General features: G+C 35.9%; 2 protein-coding genes and 1 long non-coding RNA gene across 3 annotated transcripts in view; 1 reads left to right on the forward strand and 2 right to left on the reverse strand.

Moving 5' to 3' along the window:
- The window catches only part of LOC101243213 (early endosome antigen 1-like), a 19,010-nt gene extending 12,663 nt beyond the window's left edge, over positions 1-6,347 (reverse strand). The window contains exons 1-10 of the mRNA XM_026838462.1: positions 6,200-6,347; positions 5,708-5,809; positions 4,977-5,045; positions 4,261-4,399; positions 3,743-3,851; positions 3,384-3,489; positions 2,685-2,789; positions 2,178-2,289; positions 1,565-1,617; positions 1-1,282 (exon numbers count right to left, since the gene is read on the reverse strand). Of these exons, the coding sequence (XP_026694263.1) occupies positions 1-1,282; positions 1,565-1,617; positions 2,178-2,289; positions 2,685-2,789; positions 3,384-3,489; positions 3,743-3,851; positions 4,261-4,399; positions 4,977-5,045; positions 5,708-5,809; positions 6,200-6,244 (2,122 nt within the window). The 5' untranslated portion in view covers positions 6,245-6,347. The remainder of the gene's footprint in view (positions 1,283-1,564; positions 1,618-2,177; positions 2,290-2,684; positions 2,790-3,383; positions 3,490-3,742; positions 3,852-4,260; positions 4,400-4,976; positions 5,046-5,707; positions 5,810-6,199) is intronic.
- Positions 6,348-6,965: 618 nt separating this feature from the next.
- On the forward strand, positions 6,966-7,719 carry LOC108950273. Its single transcript, XR_001975160.2, has 3 exons — positions 6,966-7,122; positions 7,177-7,312; positions 7,609-7,719. It is a non-coding gene; the product is annotated as an uncharacterized LOC108950273 (long non-coding RNA).
- A 389-nt stretch (positions 7,720-8,108) lies between these two features.
- LOC100186187 (ubiquitin carboxyl-terminal hydrolase 37) lies at positions 8,109-21,082 on the reverse strand. The gene is made up of 20 exons (XM_002127652.5): positions 20,368-21,082; positions 19,961-20,009; positions 19,386-19,474; positions 18,892-18,995; positions 18,329-18,396; positions 17,781-17,891; positions 17,486-17,620; positions 16,753-16,873; positions 16,096-16,238; positions 14,715-14,777; positions 14,215-14,349; positions 13,492-13,680; positions 13,257-13,342; positions 12,888-13,015; positions 11,170-11,211; positions 10,886-10,942; positions 10,541-10,591; positions 10,137-10,215; positions 9,593-9,728; positions 8,109-8,731 (listed from the first exon to the last, which is right to left on the reverse strand). Exons 1-20 carry the CDS (start codon positions 20,444-20,446, stop codon positions 8,689-8,691), a joined length of 1,908 nt encoding a protein of 635 aa, XP_002127688.1. The 5' UTR covers positions 20,447-21,082; the 3' UTR covers positions 8,109-8,688.
- Positions 21,083-21,089: the final 7 nt, after the last annotated feature.

Genomic DNA, 21,089 nt, shown 5'->3' on the forward strand with positions numbered 1-21,089 from the left:
CAAGCTGAGACATCTTATCTTCCAACTTAATCCTCAGATCTTCCACCTCAGACTTCAACCCATCACACTCAACCTTCCCAGCATCCCTTTCCTTCACCACATCTTCCAACTTGGACTTCAACTCCTCCAGAACTTCATCCCGACTCCTCCCAACCTCAAGCAATCTCTCCAACTCTTCTTTCGCAGACACAAGCTCCTCCTGAAGATTCTTTACATCCACCTCGAACCCGTTCCTTTGTCCTCGCATCATCTCGGCTTCTGCCCTAACACTCAACACCTCGGACTCCAAACAACCAACTTTCTCCTTTACCGAACATAATTCCTCCTTCAAAGCTTTACATTCTTTACCAGATTCAGCTAATTTCACGCCTTCCTCCTCAAGCTTTACTTCCAATACTTCTAACTCATCAACAACCACATCATAATCGCGCTGCAACTTGTATATTTCATTGCCCGCTTCATCAGTGTTCACCAATAAATCATTTTCAACCCGTGCAAGATTTTCTTTAAGTTGATCACATTCAGCAACACTGTGTTCCATGGTCGATAACTCCGCTTTAAGATTGCTTTCACTTGCTCGCAACTCTTCAACTTGTTCCCCCATCTCCACCAACCTGTGTTGAGCGTCTTCCAACTTAGATGCGACTTCTTCCATATCAGCAACCTTCACCAAAGCAGCATCAAGCTCACCACACTTGGTGTTATAATTAGATTTTAAATCTTTTAAGGAATCCTGTAAACCTTGTTTAGCAGAGTTAAATTTTGTCTTGGTTGCTTCAAGTTCGTGCCTAGCAGACTCTAATTGTCCCTCCATAATTTGAAACTCTTTAGTTTTATTTTCCAATTGATATTCAAGTTCTAACACTTTAGTGCTAGCGTCATCTATTTGTTTGCTTTTGGTTTCCAAATCTTCATTCAGTTTCCTGTTCTCTGATTCGGCATTACGAAGTATCGATCTCACTTCAAACAACTGACTTCTCTCACCTTCAAGGACGATCTTCAAACTATGATAATCAACCTTCGCCTTCTCGAGATCCGAACTCAGCGATCTTTCCTCCAAAACAGAGGTTGCCAACCTCTCTTGAACATCCTCCAACACCATCCTTGTGCTCTTAAGATCAACATCTTTCTTCTTCATCTCTGTCCTCACTTGATCCATCTCTTCCTGGAGCAAAGTTAAAGACGACTTTAGATCTTCCATATTACTCTTAATCTTCCCCGTCTCCTCCGGAGAAGTCCATGTCTCCTGCAGCAAACTGATCTTCCCATTAAGCTCTTGCACCTGAAAGTTGAAATAGAAACTACATACACATAAAACAAAGAGATCATTAACTCTACTGGATATGCTCTGAAACTGCTTTATAAGCTTTATAATTAAACTTGTTATAGGCCGCCGGTAGTGAAATAGATAAGCTTAGTTTTAATAAACATAGAAATTCTTACTGCATTCTTCAGAATTCAATAACATATTAACACTAGTGTGTATTTGCATACACAGTTTACAGTGGCAATTCGCATGGACGTTTAGGGTAACGTTACACAGACAAAATAAGTCATGGCTTACCTCGAACTGTGTGACCACAGACATGTGTTCTCCCTGGCTCCAATCAGGTGTATCTGCAGTTAAAGGTGGCATGAGTTGCAAAGGTTACGAGAGAATATAAACAAAGTGCATTGCTGGTTTAAAAATGCTATTACGTCCTTTACACACAATCAGCAATAAAATGTAATCACATAAATAAAAAGCATAAAAGTTTTTTTAAACAGGATTGTAATACTAGGCAAAGAGTATTATATGTTTTTTGGGGTAATGGGCCAACTGTGGCCTAAATCTTAGGTGCCGTGGCGTGTGTTACAGCAGTTTCATTCAGATGAATATCTTACACAGGATTGTAATGCCAGGTAAAGAGTGTTATATAGTAGGGTGGGGGCAGATGGGACACATTTAGCACAAAATAACCAAATATCCTGATCGTATTTTAAACAATTAACAATAATTTATTGGAGTCGTGAAGATACGGTTTTATAATTCTTTAAATGTATTTTGTTTACTACCAAATAGGTCGAGAAAATAGAATGAAATAGTGTCCCATCTTCCCCCATCTTACTATATGTCTCTTTGGGGTAATATGGCGTGTTACATCAGTTCCACCCACATGAATACCTTACCGACTTACCGTTTGCTTTATTTTGTGCTTCTAGTTTGTATGAATCCAGTAATTCCTTAGTAAAGGCGTAACTTTCCTTGATCCTCAACTTTTCAGCTTCAAGACATTTTATTTGGGCTTCCTATTATCAACAATAGTATATATGGTAATGTTAGCTGGGTAAAGAACAAACAGAAACATAACATTAACAGCCACTTAGGGTATATCTACATTAGCATTAATAAATCTGCAACTACAATGTGTTGGCCATATTTAGTTTTGAAAAAGTGGGAAGTCAGCTGGGGTTATGCATAGGGTTAGAGCTTCTAATGTTATTATAGTTTATTGTTGTAACCTAACTTATATTTGTGCTACCATTTTTATATTATCATCCATCAGTACACACCTAAAATCTGGCCTAATAGCTATTAGCCAGATAAGTTCCAACTTCCAACTATGCTGTTAAACAGTTACTTTACCAAAACATACAAAACAAACTATGCAACTATAGACCATAGACCTTCTGCAGCATTTCACCTGCACATTGTTTGTGTTCTGGCATTCTTCCAAATTGTTCCTCAGTTCATTCAACTCTGTGTAACCGGCCATGAGGTTGGACCTCTCTTTGGTAAGTCGGGTGTTCTGTAAGTAAACAATATGATGATACATTGATACTTTTATTTTTTTATTCTGTATGGGTGAGGTCCTTGAGGACCTGGGATTTAGGACAGATTCGGCCCATTACTTCAAAACCATTGCAAGCGCTTAAACCACTGAGCCACGGTGTCGAACTACACTGATACTTGCCAACACTACATGAGGTTGTACCCCCGAATTTATAAACACGGGGTCAAAAATGTATTTTTAAATATTTCTTTACACAACATGTCCAGTCCAATAGTTATTTCAGACCTTAGTTTTTACCCTAACCCCTCAAACCCCTTAGGCTTTAACTTTAACCCCCTCTGGATTCACAAGTGTAAAAGGTGTATCATGTCCCCTACCCCCATCACTTATTCTTTGCTTTTGTAATACACATAACAAGCTCACAGACTTATTATAACACCTTTCATACTTGTGAATTTGGATGGTTTAAGGTTGAAGCTAGAGAGATTGGGTTGCATAAGAGAGGTTGGGTTGGGGTTAAAGTTCACACATTACAAGACCATAAAGATATCCACATTAACCCATTTACTTCCAGTTAAGTTCCACAAACTTAATCCATAATCTTTTCACCTCTTTCTCTATTTGATCAAGCTGTGACGTAATATCCTTAAGTTGTCGTGACATCATCAAACATTCTTCTTTGCGATCCTCGCTTTCTTTCAAACGATCTTGCAAACTGCAAGCAGTGTTTGTTTTAAGTTTAAATCAAAAGATCAAAGTTAGCAGTTGCAGACAGCTAGGTGTGAGTTAATAAGGAATCAAGGATAGTTTTATTAGAATATAACTTTGTTGAACAAATATTTTTTTACTGTTTCCTAATGTTCACTGAATAATGCAGTTTAGAAAATTCTGGCCTGCCCTGCTTCTATTAGTGCTGGTACATATGTACATTATAGTATTATTATAAAAATGTTTAAACAAATTTTTACTTGTTGCATTTTTGCTGCAGTTCATCTCTTTCTGGTCGTATGTTACACAACTCATCGTTTAACGTTCGTTGTTCGTTCAAATCTTCCTTTAACTTTACAACACGTTGTTCTGTAACAATCATATTTGTGATGTAACAGTGGTGTATTATTTTTTTAATAAAAAAAAATAATATTGTAATATTTTATAATTTAAATAAAGTTTAAAAGACAGAAGACTTTACCACCAGCCTTACTGTCATTCAAAATTTACAATAACCTTAAAAACTCCCCAATAACTCCAATTGTTTATAGTTGTAAACCAATCGTTAACCAACAGCAGTACTATGCATAAATTCATATATTGATAATTAAACTAAAATACATCAATAACAACACATGGCAACAATTTAAGTTTGCTGAATAGTAATTGACTACTTGTACATTACACATGTAAGAAATATATTGTAATATTTCACTTAAGCTTTTTTTTTATTTATTATTCATCAGCTATTTTTAGCTCAATGTAAAAACCTACTGACCCAGTTGTTTATTAGTTTGTTGCAAGGTTGAATAGTTTGATTCCAAAACTTCCTTGCCCTGAACTTCTTGTTGTAAAACTTCATTATCGCTTCGAAGGGAGGTCACCTTTTGCTCCAACTCCCGAACTTTGAACTGAACCTAAGTTGTTATCAATGGGTTATGGTTGTTATAGATAAGTAGAGAATCATTATATTATAATTGGCAAGTAAATTCTACACCCAAATTGGCATGCTGTTATTTAGAACCTTATTTATTGGTAAATCAGGGGTGACATATGCAAGTACACTCGTAGACGTCATATAAAGGAATAGATTTAAATGATTAATGTGGTGAATGCAATATACTTTGATTCTGCTTGTTTGTATAGACACCTAACAGCAATATAAAAGCGTTTTAAGTTTTAGTCCAAAACTGAACCAAAACAGGGATAGGGTAGGGGTGCTAAACTGGTAAAACACAACGTTATACACGATGTACCCTAAGAAATTAATGTTACGACTAACATGGACATGACACATCAAACTGCACCACAAATCAAGGACCTGCCAAAGAGTTAGAAAGTGAAAGTGAATGGTGGATCCTACTGTGTTCTGCTGTCCAGTGTTTAAATGTTTTAAAATGCTTATTCTGCAGTCATTCATATGAAACAAACATATAACTCGCATGCAATGCAATGTGTGAAAAAGTTTATAAACACTACAAATGTATTAGTTACCCTTAAGTTTGCAGCGGGACTTGGGTTGGGAGAAATTGCTGGTGATTCGTTTGTGTATATCGTGTCTTTCTGTAAGTTAAGAGTTGCTTTAGTTGGTTCAGGAACAAAAAAAGAACAAGAATATAGTAAAACGTTAAACTTGTTTTAATGTTACCAAATAATTTATTTACTACAAAATCAAACAGAATAAAAGTAAGGACCATTTTACAACAACCTACTGACTGTACTTTTATGCTGTTGCAGCCAGGCATATAATCAAGTATGACAGAATATTACTTAGGTTTTATTTAATTAAGACGGCCTAGGATGTGGAAAACAAGGGATAAACGAGAAATCATAGTCGACACGCAAATTACGAACAACCATTGGTGCTGGAGTTCATTAGCGCAGGGGATGCCCAGAAATTTATAAAAAGAGGAGAGTCTATTTTGAAACATTTTTTAACTCCTGGCTAGACCAACGTCACGTCAGGAAACGGCGCTTGTGTCCGCCATTACGGAGCCCACAAAGCGTGAATCGCATACAAATGCATGGTCGGCGTGTGTTTATTCGGTTCTTGTAAGCGATGCAAAGCTAGAAAACACTTCTAGAGGTTGTTTTAACATGTCCAGAAATTCCATGGATGTCCAGAAATTTATAAAAAGAGGACAAGTCTATTCTGAAACATTTTTTAACTCCTGACTATACTACTGGAACGCTGCAACTCCTACTAATAGGTAATAAAGCCCAACCTGTCTTGCTTGCAGGATCCTTGTAATTGGAGTCAATTGGTCAATTGAGGATAAATTGATTAAATTTGGAGACTTCGGTGCCCCCTCATTGTATGGATGATGCTATAAGAGAAAAAGTTTTTTTGCAATCAAATAACATTAAATATTATAGGTGCTAGTGAAGATTACTCTTGTGACGCCATACCGAAAAAATCTGGGGTGACATTGCTAAAATACAATTACACTAATAGTTGTCAAACATAGGGAACCTAATTGATTAATGTGGTGAATTCAATATACTTTGGCTCTCCATGTTTATATAGACACCTAACAGCAGGGTAAAATCCAGGGTGACATTGTTAAAATACAGTTACACTCATCGCATGGTCGTCAAAAATAATATTCTCATTGATGTAAGTGAATACAACTACCCTGTCACCCTATAGGTTTGGCACCATGGGTGTAACATCATATTAAATTAGCAGGCCAAGCACTGACAGATTTTTTTGTCACCTCGTCAGCGTCAGAATCTTGCAGCAACAACTCCTCGTCATCCATTTTAAATAAAATTCATTAAAATCCAATGATGCTTATAAAATGTATACAGATATTCTGCACTGTTATACCAGTATAATACTTATACAGTTATATACTCTACCCTGCTGTAGAAAGTCATGAAATAATTGCGTGGATACGTAACTAATCGTCTGTTTGGGACTTTTACCATGATCTTAACCATGAGGGTAGTTTTACCATGAGCTTATTTTTAACAACTGTAGTTTTGCTGCTAATTCCTTTCTCTTCGCTGTTTAAATTATTCTGATCGTCGCTACCGTATTAAAAGAAATAAAAAGTATTTTGTTTAAACTATTGAGCGTATAGACTCAGTTATATTTTATTGCACGAATAACTAACATAACAGTAAAATACCTGGCTGAAACACCGATAATTTCTCATATATTTGATTCCTACACACACTAAAAGATAAACACCTAAACATAATCAATTTGTTTATATGATAAAACAAAACAAACTAATCTTTGCTTCAACTCAATGCTCGCGCCATTTTGTCACAAGCGATCTGATTGGTAGAGGTTGGTTATGCCTGACTGGTTGATTGACAGGTGCACATCGGGGAGTGAACTGGATTATGATAAATGCGATTTACGGTTAAATAGTTAATTACACCAAGTATTCTTTAGTGAACAAATTTGTTAATATACTTACTTTAAAATTTCACACGATCCTTAATTTAATAATTTCCCGTTGTGTTTCTGACCAGAGTCCGTATATAAACATGTTTATATATATACGGACTCTGTTTCTGACTAATTACACGACAGTCGGCACTTCTTCGTAATTTTCTGCTTTGTGAGATTGAAAACATCCGCGCTTAATACATACGGGGTTGTCATTGTAGTTACAAAGGCAACAAAGTGAGTAGTTGGTTGGTTTTAATTGTGTTTTGTGATTAATATTTGTTTCTGCAGATGAATAGGTCAGCGCTTCTCCTCTTGCTTGTCATCGCACTCCTCGTCTTCAGTAAAACAGTGTCAGCTTTTATCCTCAAAGGACGTATTAAATCTGGCCATCGTTGTTGTCATTGCTTTGAGTTAAAATTAGACGGTAAGCAGTTAAAAGTCTAACCCTCCCTTTATTTAATTAAAAAAGAAGTTACATACATGGTAACTTGTATGCGGGCACAAGGTGTATGAAACAGAACACCCATGTTATAACGACTGTTGTTGCCCCGCCATGCGAGGATTAATAAGCTAAAGCTACATACGTGGTAACTCGTAAGCGGGCACGAGGTGTATGAAACCGAATACGTGTCTTTTATCGACTGTTATAACTTTTGTATACCACTATATCACGGAGAAAACTTCTTAAAAGCATCCACTTAAAAGTGTCTTTTGTTTCAGTTGAAGATCTTCATCCAAATGAAAATATAGTAAAAGACAAGTAATGGAAAAAAAACTAAATCAGGACTCACAATTAATTTGAATAACTTAATAAACTAACACGCATACACATGGGACGTGTTCATAAATATATAGTTTCCAATTGGCCAACACTGTAAGCTTTACATTTATGTTACTGAGGAGCCATGTCCTTGACAAAGTGGTTAGCGCGCCGACTGTAACCAATAGGTAATGGATTCAAGGCTCAACGCTGCTACCATTGTGGCGTATGTGTCCTTGGGCAAGACACTTAACGGCAATTGCTCCAACCCAGTGGTCACTAATGGGTTGTTCAAATTATCAGCCATACATAAAAAATCCCCCCAAAAATAATCACCCACAAAGTAACATACATGGTAACTCGTAAGCTGGCACGAGGTGTTAAACCCGTGTTATGACGACTGTCGTTTTTCGGCCACGCGAGGATAAGGTAAGTTACATTCATTCATTCATCCACACAATTACAAACAAGGAAAATTTATTGGGAAAGACTTTTCTAAATATTGCTAAGAAAGTTGGAGGGTTGGAATAAAACCTAGAATTTGACAACACAATGAAATGACCAACCGGTAAAAATAAAAACATAATTCATGTAGGGCAGTGCTTCTCAACCCCTGGGTCACCATTTGATTTGGTTGGGTCGCCTACTACAGTGGTTCACAAACCTTTTGAACGTTATTGTAAAAGTTAAATTATTTTATTGTATGCTTACAAAAAGTTGTGATGTTTTGAAAAGTTTAAATGAACCAACATATTGATATACTAAACCTGTTAGATTTGGTTTGTAATATACCAGTGGCTTATACATGACTATAGCATTGCTATTGGTTTAACTTAATTTTATGGTTTCCACATACAAAGTTGAGAAGCATTGATGTATCGTAGTTGAATACATGATTTAAATGCTCAAGGTAAATTCATTGTAAGCAAAAGTAAAGGACGGAGCATTTTGTTGGGGAGAGAATACTGTTCAGGTCACCAAGAGAAGGAAAAAGGGAAAATTAAAAAAGAAATGTAATAAAATATTTTGTGGCAGAATACTTATGATACGAGGTGGGAATTCATGGTTGAACAAAACACATCCCTGGAAGAAAGAACATTTAAATATTTAAAAAATAAATAATTCTAAAATTTAATATATGGTAGGGTGGGGAAAGATGGGACACCATTGTCCCATTTAATAGTCCATATCCTCAGGACTTTTATAGACCGTTGTTAGTTGTTTAAAACAAGAATAGGATATTTGAATATTATGTGCTAAAGGTGTCTCATCTTCCCCTTACTACTATGACTACAGCATCCTTGGAGGAAATAAATAAGAACATTTAAAAAGAACAAATTGGTTTCAAATTTAATATATGACATAATGTCTAGGGTGTCTTTTGTCTGAAAATCATTGAGGAAATGTCTATTTTTTGTTGCAAAAATTTAAAAATGGTGGTTATTCAGCTTGTTAGAAAAAATTCAGCTTTTCAACAAACCAAGTGATTATGACGCAGTTTGAAAACTACTTGCATAAAAATGTACAAAGCCTGATTAAATTGCTTTCATATATTTAAAAACTGAATAACTAAAGGCTGGTAATGTAAGACACATGTTTATTAAACATAATAGTAAATATAAATTATGTATAGTAGGTTGGGGTGAGATGGGACACCTTATATATAGTAGGGTGGGGTGAGATGGGACACCTTATATATAGTAGGATGGGGTGAGATGGGACACCTTTTCATTCTATTCTGTCCTTCCATTTGGTAGTAAACAAAGCAAACTCAAAAAGAATGATAAAATCCTATCGGTTCCTTCAGACCGTTGTTAATTGTTTAAAACACAATCAGGATATTTGGATATTATGTGCTAAAGGTGTCCCATTTCCCCCCACTGTACTATATATTATTGACATCATAAATGTCTGTTATATATAATAATGACATCATAAACATACTTGTGAACATAGAACAGGAGGTACGCAGATGACTGGCGACCAAACAACACATCTTTCTCATTAATTGTTTCAACAAATTCATCGTTATAACATTTCCAATCACCAGATGGGTTGAGTACGTCGCTAACATAATGACCTGGTATGAGAGGGAAGTGTTTATATACCTTGTAAAATGTAATGTATATAAATAGTTTATATACCATGTAAAATGTAATGTATATAAATAGTTTATATACCATGTAAAATGTAATGTATATAAATAGTTTATATACCATGTAAAATGTAATGTATATAAATAGTTTATATACCTTGTAAAATGTAAAATCTATACCTTGTAAAATGTAATGTATTTAGATAATTTTTCTGTTCTGTATGGGTGAGGTCTCGCTTTGAGAACCTGACACTTAGGCCAGAGTTGGCCCATTACCCAACATTTATAAGGGTAGTAGGTACATGCTAACGCAGCCAGCTCAAAACTAATTGCGAAATGTAACTCTTCTGCATAAAAAGTAATACACGCAGCTATATAACAACTACTACTCACCAGATTTAGATGATCCTCCTTTATGACTCACAATGCTTACCACGTGGTAGGAATGAGGGAGTTCCCCTTTACAGTTACTCTGTTAAAAAAATGTAATTTATTTATCCTCGCATGCCGGGGTAACGACAGTTGTAAAACGCGGGTGTTCTGTTTTACACACCTCGTGTCAGCTTACAAGTTACCAGGTATGTTACTTTGTGGCTAAATATTTTGAACACATATATGTAATTATATTTCTATGTTATGTGTTCTTGGGCAAGACACTTCATGGTGACTTTAACCCAGTGGTCACTAATGGGTTGTCTAAATTGTCAGTCATATAGAAAAACAAAAAGTTACATATGTGGTACTTCATAATATTCCATAAATAATTACGTTAATAAATATTGAATCTATTTCTTTACCTGGCCAATCAAGTCACTTTCATTGCTACAAGTTAGATCAGCCATATCTTCCTGTGAAAACAAAGTGAATTATGATGTCATAGAAAGCCAAGATAAGCAGAAAAACCCCAAGGTTTAAAACAGTGGATTCTGTGAAACAGAAAATGTTTATCGTTTGAGTAAATTACTGTTTCATTTGATTATTTTTTATTTGATTGGCATTAATATTACAATCTTGAAAACACATTACACGTTAATAGTAAAATACAACGACTATAGTTTGAAAACCACCAATATACAACTACAATATACCATTATCAGAATGTAGAAAAAAATTTATTGTGTTAATTTAAACAACCCATGTACCTGGCTGTCATTGTCATCGAACGACTCTTGCATTGATAACTGCATGGCTAAGATCATCTGTGAATAAAATACTCAGGATTGGCATCTTGCTTACTAATGGTAGTAAATGGAATGAACAATGACATAGTAGGGTGGGGGAAGATGGGACACCTTTTTATTCTGTTTCTCGCCCCATTTGGTAAACATTCAAAGAATTATAAAACCAAATCCTCGGGACTCCCATAGAAAACACAAAACTCCCAACATAAAGTTGATCAAAAAAGTCAATTCACTTAATCCTTTACCTGCTGGTCCTCTGTTAGTTTTGTTGAAACATCTTCATCTGTCTGTTAACAATATGCATTATGACATCATAAGTTATAAGAAACAGATAATTTTACAGATAATACAAAGCAAACAAAAAGATTATTGATATGTTGGCTTAAATATTCAACTCGTATTCAGTAGTCTGTTCTATATGGGTGAGCACGCCATGGGACCTGAGATTTAAACCAGAGTTGCCCAATACCCCAACATTGTATATGCACATTCTATTCTATATGGGTGAGGTCCTACAGTGAAGCAGGCCATGGAACCTGAGATTTAGACCAGAGTTGGCCCATTACCCCAAAATTGTATATGCACATTCCATTCCATTCTATATGGGTGAGGTCCTACAGTGAGGCACGCCATGGGACCTGGGATTTAGACCAGAGTTGGCCCATTACCCCAACATTGTATATAGACATTCTATTTTATATGGGTGGGGTCCTACAGTGAGGCACGCCATGGGACCTGGGATTTAGACCAGAGTTGGCCCATTACCCCAACATTGTATATAGACATTCTATTTTATATGGGTGGGGTCCTACAGTGAGGCACGCCATGGGACCTGGGATTTAGACTAGAGTTGGCTCATTACCCCAACATTGTATATGCACATTCTATTTTATATGGGTGAGGTCCTACAGTGAGGCATGCCATGGGACCTGGGATTAGACCAGAGTTCGCCCATTACCCCAACATTGTATATGACATTCTATTCTATATGGGTGAGGTCCTACAGTGAGGCATGCCATGGGACCTGGGATTTAGACCAGAGTTGGCCATTACCCCAAAATTGTATATGCACATTCTATTTTATATGGGCGAGGTCCTACAGTGAGGCACGCCATGGAACCTGGGATTTAGGCCAGAGTTGGCCCATTACCCCAACATTGTATATAGACATTCTATTTTATATGGGTGGGGTCCTACAGTGAGGCACGCCATGGGACCTGGGATTTAGACTAGAGTTGGCTCATTACCCCAACATTGTATATAGACATTCTATTTTATATGGGTGAGGTCCTACAGTGAGGCACGCCATGGAACCTGGGATTTAGACCAGAGTTGGCCCATTACCCCAACATTGTATATGCACATTCTATTCTATATGGGTGAGGTCCTACAGTGAGGCACGCCATGGGACCTGGGATTTAGACCAGAGTTGGCCATTACCCCAACATTGTATATAGACATTCTATTTTATATGGGTGGGGTCCTACAGTGAGGCACGCCATGGGACCTGGGATTTAGACTAGAGTTGGCTCATTACCGCAACATTGTATATAGACATTCTATTTTATATGGGTAAGGTCCTACAGTGAGGCACGCCATGGAACCTGGGATTTAGACCAGTGTTGGCCCATTACCCAGTTTTAAGGATTTGTTCTAAATTGATTGTTCATGTCAATATAGTAGGGTGGGTGAAGATGGGACACCTTTTCGTTTCATTTTCTTGTCCCATTTATTAGTAAACAAAAAACATTTAAAGAATTATAAAACCATATCTTCATGACTTTCATAGACCATTGTTAATTGTTTAAAACACGATCAGGAAGTTTGGATAATACGTGCTCAAGGTGTCCCATCTTCCCCCTTCCTACTATATATACTTCAACTTTAAAAACTTCCCTTACCCAAACAGAGAAATCTAATCAAATAAACAAAACCAGTCCAATCACAACTCTTCCCCGTTCACCTTATGTTCGTTAAAATATTGGTCTCGACTAAGTTGAATCGCTCTCTCCAACTCAAACTTTTCCCGTTCCTCTTCGTCCCCGATCATTTCACCACCGGGGGTGTTGTTGTTGTTATTGCATTCGCTATCTGGTAATAGAAATAATATAAAAAATAGAAATTTTGAAAACATAACATGGTAATCATAAAAAATATTTTTTTTCCAAAAAAATCTAAAAAATTGATAAAAATTTTATATATATATCATTTTTTTAAATACTTAAAATAAAGAGCCTTATACATTAAAATTCTCATTTAAAATTGTCAAAAAAAGATGTAACTTATGTAACTTAATAGGAAAGAAATGATCATTTAATGTTAACGAATTTACCTTCGTAATTAAAAGTTAATAACTTCTCTGGCTCGTTATTATTGTTGTTGTTGTTGTTGTTGTTGTTAGTGTGTCCCATCATTTCACTGCAGATACAACGATAAATTATTATTAATTAAACTATTCTGACGTCACAAAAGTAAAAAATTTAGTAAATGCTAACAAACGGTATATTTTTCATTTATTTTTAATAAAACAAGAAATTTAAAAATTTTAATTCAAACAAACCGCTTACACAGAATCATTGTTCCCGTTTATGATGTCATTAATGTCTTTATACTTCTGCGGCACAGTTACTGTGACATCACTACAACATAGATGTCCAAACGATATGAATGAAGGTAAATGAACGCGTTCCCGTAATTTCTCACTTACATCCGAAGTATGATTGTACGAATATCTCTTCAAATACATCATCATGACTCTGTGGCCAATACATGTATTATGGTTGGACAATTTATATATTAAGATGCATATTATTAAGATGCATATGAAAATGCTCAACCTTTAATAGTATGGTTCTACAGTGTAATATGACAGCATATATTAGTGCAACCCATATAAATGTTAGTGGGCCGCTTTTAGACCAGTGTTTCCCAACCTTTCATGGTTTATTACCATGAACTCTATGGCTATCATAGTAAGCCACCATACTGTAGTGCTAATAAGATATTTAGACCTTTACAGTCAGGACACCAGTAGTGTAGCGGTTGCAGAATGTTGTATTGCGAGCGGTAAACTAAGGGGGCGAATGAACACGAGACGCTGTATTTATACGAAAGATAAACGTGAGAAAAAGGGCCTCTTGTATTTATGCATAATAGCACCCTGGATGTTGGGGCAACAGATCTACATCCCAGGTCTTACGTGCCCCTCACGGCTCACTGAAGGCCCCTATATATATTATATACAGCACAATAGTTTGGAAACTTCTATAATCAAATACAACCCTACCTACCTTGGTAACTTTGATATCTTCCTCCCCACATTAGCTTTATCGTGGCCGCATTTATCACATTTGTGTTCAACTTCCTCTAAACCAAACGAAAGATCGACGAGGTTTTGTAAACTCATCACCGAGTTGTTGTTTTCCCTGTGCGTGATGTTTGGATAAAAAAATAAATTTGGAAACATTGGAAATTATAAAAAAAACCATAAATTTTAACTTTCCATTTTTTATTCTTAACCTTTGCTGTAATCGAAGAGTCAAACAGTTATTGTTATTATTAAACATAATTTTTTTGTCTCTTTAAATACGACAGCGAAGATCAAATTAATTACAATAGCAAAGAGAAGGAAATCAGCAGCAAAACCTTGCTAGGTGTAAAAACTACTCGAATAAAAGTTTGAAATAAAAGCGTGGCTGCCTAACTCACAATACAGCATAAGTTTCCACGTTGCAACAGTGTGTTTACCAATAGATAACACGCCATGTCTAAAATATAAATATCTACCTACCTGTGTTGAAGATCAATGGGAAGATCAAGGAATTCTTCCTCTGTGTTCGAGGAAGATTTGCATCTAAAGTAAAAATAATAAACCTAATATAACGATGTTTCTTAATCTTTCATGGTTCGTGGGTTCAAAGCTCGATGCTGCTACCTTTGTGGCGTATCCTTGGACAAAATACTGAACGAAAAGTGTTTCAACCCATTGGTCCATAACAGATTGTCTAAATTGCTAGCCATTAGGGCTGTGGAAAAGTTAACGGTTAACCGGTTAACCGAACCTATTCGGTTAACCGCCAACGAAAAGTTCAAGTCGTTAACCGAACTATGACGTCATAGGGCATAAACGTATATCAAAATCTGTCATATTTACACGAAAGGCACGTGTTCGTGTTCGTTGATTGTTGTTTTGCAATAAGACAGAGTGCGCAGGGACGCTGTTGCTTTGATCGTGCCCTACAACGGCGATTACGCCATCAATCTTGATTGTTAATACCGCAGGCTAACTAGTTTTGCAACATTATATTGGTGTAATACACAACTTAAATGTTTTCCTCAGTCAAGCAGCGTGTTTATTACGAAAAAGCAGGCATTCACACGTGGATTCAAGCATCATAATAGCGATTGTTTGACCTGGCAATTGATTACGACATAATAGCAATTCACACGTTAATAACTGCGTCATAATTGCAATTCACACGTTGATTATTTTTTAAAACAGGTTTGAATACGAATAAGAAAGTATTACTTTGACCTTAAGAACGTTTGCCCGTGTATTGCAAGCATAGTCCATACGTTCGTCGTAAAGTTGCCTTTAAATTCGCGAAAGAAAAGCGATAAACAAGACGCTTTTATTAGGATTACACTTGTATCGGTTAACCGGTTAACCGGTTAAAACTGAACGGTTAACGGTTAAACAAAAATTGGGAAAATCCACAGCCCTACTAGCCATATATAAAAACAACCACAAAGTTACACACGTGGTAACTTGTAAGTAAGCACGAGGTGTATGAAACAGAACACCCACGTTATAACGACTGTTGTTTCCTGCGAGGATAAACAAGTTACATACGTGGTAACTTGTAAGTGAGCACGAGGTGTATGAAAACAGAACACCCGTGTTATAACGACTGTCGTTGCCCGCCATGCGAGGATAAATAAGTTACATACGTGGTAACTTGTAAGCTGACACGAGGTGTATGAAACAGAACACCTGTGTTATAACGACTGTCATTGCCCGCCATGCGAGGATAAATAAGTTACATACGTGGCAACTTGTAAGCTGACACGAGGTGTATGAAACAGAACACCCGTGTTATAACTACTGTTGCCTCACTATGTGGGATAACTAAGTATTATTATTATTATTTCAACAATAACAAACTTTTTACCTCACGCATGTAACTTGTTGTTTGACTTTAAACGAGAAGTTTGAAACAACGGGGCAATCAACGACTTCCATCATCTCCTTGTTTGCCTGCGTTACATTGGCTTGTACAACATCGAGACACAAGCGGAGAAATTCATGAGCATCCTGTAATGTATGGCAACTATTCAGGGGTGTATTGGGAGCAGGTGCACCCCAATTTGTGGAACATGGGTTCATGTTCATGTTAAAGGATTTGCTGTATTATTCTACATTATATCATTTTTAACCTACCTAGAAAACGTTACTACTGTAGTAGTTTTATTGGGAGAAACTGGAGCCTACACTTGCGATCAGTTTATGATAAAATGAGAGAATCCTAAAATTTAGCCTCTTGATTTGTTTGGGTTTGTTTTACAACACAAGTTATCCGATGCCACATGTTGTTAAGTCTATATAGTGGAGAAAGATGGGACAAGTTTTCTTTCTATTTTCTTCGACCCAATTGGTAGTAAACAAAGAAAATTTAAAGAATTATAAAACCGTATCCTCACGACTTCCATAAGCCATTGGTAATTGTTTAAAACACGATCAGGACATTTGGATATAAAGTGCTAAAGGTGTCCCGTCTTCCCCCACCCTACTATATAATAAAACCTTAACCCGACACCCCGTTACTTACATGTTGAGCATAACCATTGAATTGTAAAGCGTTTGAAGAAATAGCTCGTTTGAACTTACGAAGCAAAACCCCTTTCTCCAGGCAAGAGTTTCCCGAATGTTTCATCAGATTCACCATCGATCTAAATATGGAGAATCAACATTATCTTTATATACAAAGTATAGGTTTCATGTTACATTGCTTCCAAAGGCATCACAAAAAATTAAGTTCTCTTCAATAAGACAGTGGTTCACAAAGCCATTACTATTATTGCAAAATCTGTTATTAGAAGAACCAACATTATCTTATTTATAAATTAAACTTAAAAAGTTGGAAATTTATAAAAACATTTGGGTGACAGTCTGACTGGCATAAAGGATGGGAAGCACTTTTTTAAATCAGTAATAAGTTATCATGAATGAATAAATAAATCAGCTAATATATGGAAGACATAAGTGTTATGCTTTATGAATGGCTTCCCAAAGCATTTGACCAAAAATGAGTTTCCTTCTATACTACAATGGTTCACAAAACCCCTTTGAGTCTTGACTGTTATTGTAAAAAATAGATGTTTACTATTTGCAATTACAAACATTGTGTAAATCTAAGCATGGGCTTTGCTATTAATTTATGTTTAATATTTAAGTTGTTGCAAAAAGATTCGGAAACATTTTTTTAATTAGGAAAAAGTGAAGGAAACTTTGAGTAATTCAGCAACAAACAAGTTACAAATAAAGTTAAACCATCAGCTTACACCAACAGTGAATCTTGATAAAGTCTTGAATTAAGTTTCCCCTTCACGTAAAGTAGATCATGTTGGAACGGGGGAATTCGGAACAATGATTGAAGAACGGAGTTCATATAACATGTGTTGCCAAGGTTTTGGAATCTAAATGTAGAAGTAATTAGATATAACAAAGTATTTACTACTAAGCAATCCTATAGAAATTCTTCAACAAATTCGCCTTGCGATTTTCGAAAATACTGGTACACAGTTAAGCAAGAAACTTCTTTATTTACGAAAGAACAGAAAATTATTGCTGACTCACCCTCCATAATGATTCGTGGATAATAAATTTCCCGAGTCACCAAGTGGTTTAACGAATTCCTTTGCCGACTCATTGTTGTTGTTGCCATCGTTGAAACTGGACGTTGGTTTTCTGGGGAAGTGAAGTTTACCCACTGGTGTATAATAGTAATAATACAAGTAGGGTCGGTGGGTAATGTACCAACTCTGGCTTAAATCCCAGGTCCCATGGTGTGCCTCACTGTAGGACCTCACCCATATAGAATAGAATGTGCATATACAATGTTGGGGTAATGGGCCAACTCTGGCCTAAATCTCAGGTTCCATGGCTTGTCTCACTGTATAACCTCACACATATTGAATAAAATGAGTATATACAATGTTGGGGTAATAAGCAACTCTGGTCTAAACATTAGTTTTAATTCTTGGCTTTCATAGTGTGACACACTGCACAACCTCAGCAACATTGCTTGAGGTGGATTTAATGGACTAAATTGTAAGTTGGTAACAACTACATTTTTGTTGCAGAATAATCACGATTAATAAGTTGTTACTTTCATACAAACTTACTTTGTGTCAACAACTTCAGGTTTGGGGTTTCCCAACGACAACGAACGTCGAACACTTGATGGTTTGACCTGGAAACATAATAATGTTCTAAAAACATATTTCAGTCAGGTATCGTGGTTGGGAGCTTGCATTGTAACTGAATGAAACTGAGTTCAATGCTCAACACTGTAAAACTCTTTACAAACCGCTTCTAATCGTCATAAAAACAACCAAACCTTTTCAAAAATTGAATATCAAACATAAGTCAAATAAAGACCTTTAAAAATTAGGTAATAACGTACACGTATGGGTATAAATGGTCCGCTGTCCACGCGGGTGTATATATGCAATAAATCCTAGGTATGCGTCCTTGTATAATTGTGTTCTTGTGTAAGACACATTAATCCAACAATAATGAGTTGAAGTACGGATGTGGAGTGAGATAAAATGTAAAAAGTATTTATAATAGTATAACTTCTTATTCAAGTAACTTCTGGAATATAACTTCTTATTCAAGTTTACTTCACCACAACGTCCTGAAAACTGCCACAAAAACGATCAGAAATATATAACGCATAACGTACCGGAGTTAAGGTTCGATATTTGTTCGGAGTGATTGTTGGTGGATTATTATTCATCTCATGGGAGGGACTTTGTTGCGATCCATAGAATGAATGTTTGTTTAAAGCTGGAAAAACATATTTAATAAAAAAAACAACTTCAAGTTTAATTGCAACTGATGTACTGGATAACAAAAAAAAAGTTTTATAATAAATATTATGGGCTAATGTCAAATATTTATCAAATATAGAAATATCATTGCAGGCTTGATCTTCGTTGCTGCTACTTTAGTAGAAGTTGATTTAACTCTGCAATAACAAGAATTCTCCGGCAATAAAGTACTATATCAGAAGACAGGACTAGTTTTACCTAAAAGTATTATAAATCATTTATATTTCTATGAATGCAACTAAAATTCCAGGACTTATTTCCATTGCATCTGCTGTAAGACTTGAATAGAATGAGCTTCATTATAAATATATAACAGATTAAACTTTATTCAAGAAACAATATTTACTTTTATTCCATTGGGCTTCGGGCGAAGTATTTTCTTTTCCATCCTCGTTTGGTGATCGAGGTGAAACACGAAGCTCCGATTTCGCCTTCCTATAATAGCCATTATGACATCATTATAATTTGATTGTTGTATAATAATGCTGGCACAAGTGGGATTATTTACCAGCACCAGGATCATTGCGCTTTATTATAAACTACATATTAACGAAACAATAAAATGACAAAGTGCATTTAATATTTTAATGTAGAAGTAGGTCAGTCAGTTTTTTAAAGGAATGTTGTCGCCCAAACATATAAACTCCCTCAGTACCCGGCATTGAACCCGGTATCCTTGGGTTATGATGCAGGTGTCTAACCACTAAGCCACGATGCCAAACAAAGACAAACCCAATTAAAGAACCTTAATTAATATGGAATTGACAAAGTGTATTTATTATTCAATGTAGAAATTTTTAAGTTAGCTTTTAAAAGCAATGTTTGTTAATACCTAAGGAAACATAGGCTTATCCGCATCAAGCATTGAACCGAACTCAGCTAAAAAACCTTAATATGTTTACATTATAATAATCAACTCACCGAAAATCTTTCAGAGATTTAGACGACAGAGTAGTTGGAGTGATTTGATCTGAAATTAAAAGATTTATAGTTTAAACAAACTCATAAGTCATATTTGATTCATATATATGAAAATGAAAGCCAATTCATCATGTATTGTTATAAAAGGTAAAATTATTAACAATTATCATTTTAAAATACAAGTTACTGCTTATTTTTACCAACATTATAAAAAAACTACGGCCTTAGTGAAGAATCCTCCGGTACATAGCAAAATAGGCTTGTGGAAAGTGTTAGTGATTGGTGGTTAGGGGGTTCGTAGTTAGTGGTTAGTAAATAAGGTGAGAGGACTAGCACCAAAACTACATTTTTAGGATGTATTTTGTGCCTTTAAGATAAAAACGGAACATCAAAATAAGTAGTCTTACACGTATTTGTCGTTGGCTGGCGGCGTCGACTTTCTGGTGACGGTGACCTACAGTTATCGAAGTTGCGTCTTCTCTTCATTTTAAAAAACTTTCAATATCTCTTATTCGATGCTTTTTCAGCTATTATAACAGCTTGTCAAAGAACTCGCGGGACAAAAAAATTGGCGCAAAACATTTCGTAAAATACAAAGTTGGTCGAACTAAAATATGGTCCCACTAATAATGTAACCGACAAGCAGTTACATCAAGCCAAAGCCTCAAATTAAAATAACACGCCAAAACATTTATTCCCATGCACGCACTCTAGAAAGCAGCTGTAGGGCGAACATAAATTATGGCACCGCAGCAGCACGAAAATCCAACACACGAACGGAATATTTGTTGCAGCAAGAGTTTTTTAAATACTGAAGCCACACAGTTGGCACGCTATGAGGCTTATTCAAATAGAAAATAAAACGGTTAGATAAGAACTTAAAACGACTAACAACCAAAGAATAAGAACCTACCGCTACACAGCTAACACTGAAATGAACTAAAAAGACGAGCGCATGGCCAGACGAAACACAAGAAAACCAAGGAATGTAAATTGCAATTAACGGGGAATGTAAGACGCGCGCCGGCATCCGCAACGACTAACTTTAAGGAAATTTAGAAATGACGCTGTAGTTTACACACCGGCCCCAAAATGACATGTCCACATTCATTTTCTATAAATATAACGA

Source organism: Ciona intestinalis, unplaced genomic scaffold (assembly GCF_000224145.3).
Source record: "Ciona intestinalis unplaced genomic scaffold, KH HT000091.2, whole genome shotgun sequence".
Lineage (NCBI taxonomy): Eukaryota > Metazoa > Chordata > Ascidiacea > Phlebobranchia > Cionidae > Ciona > Ciona intestinalis.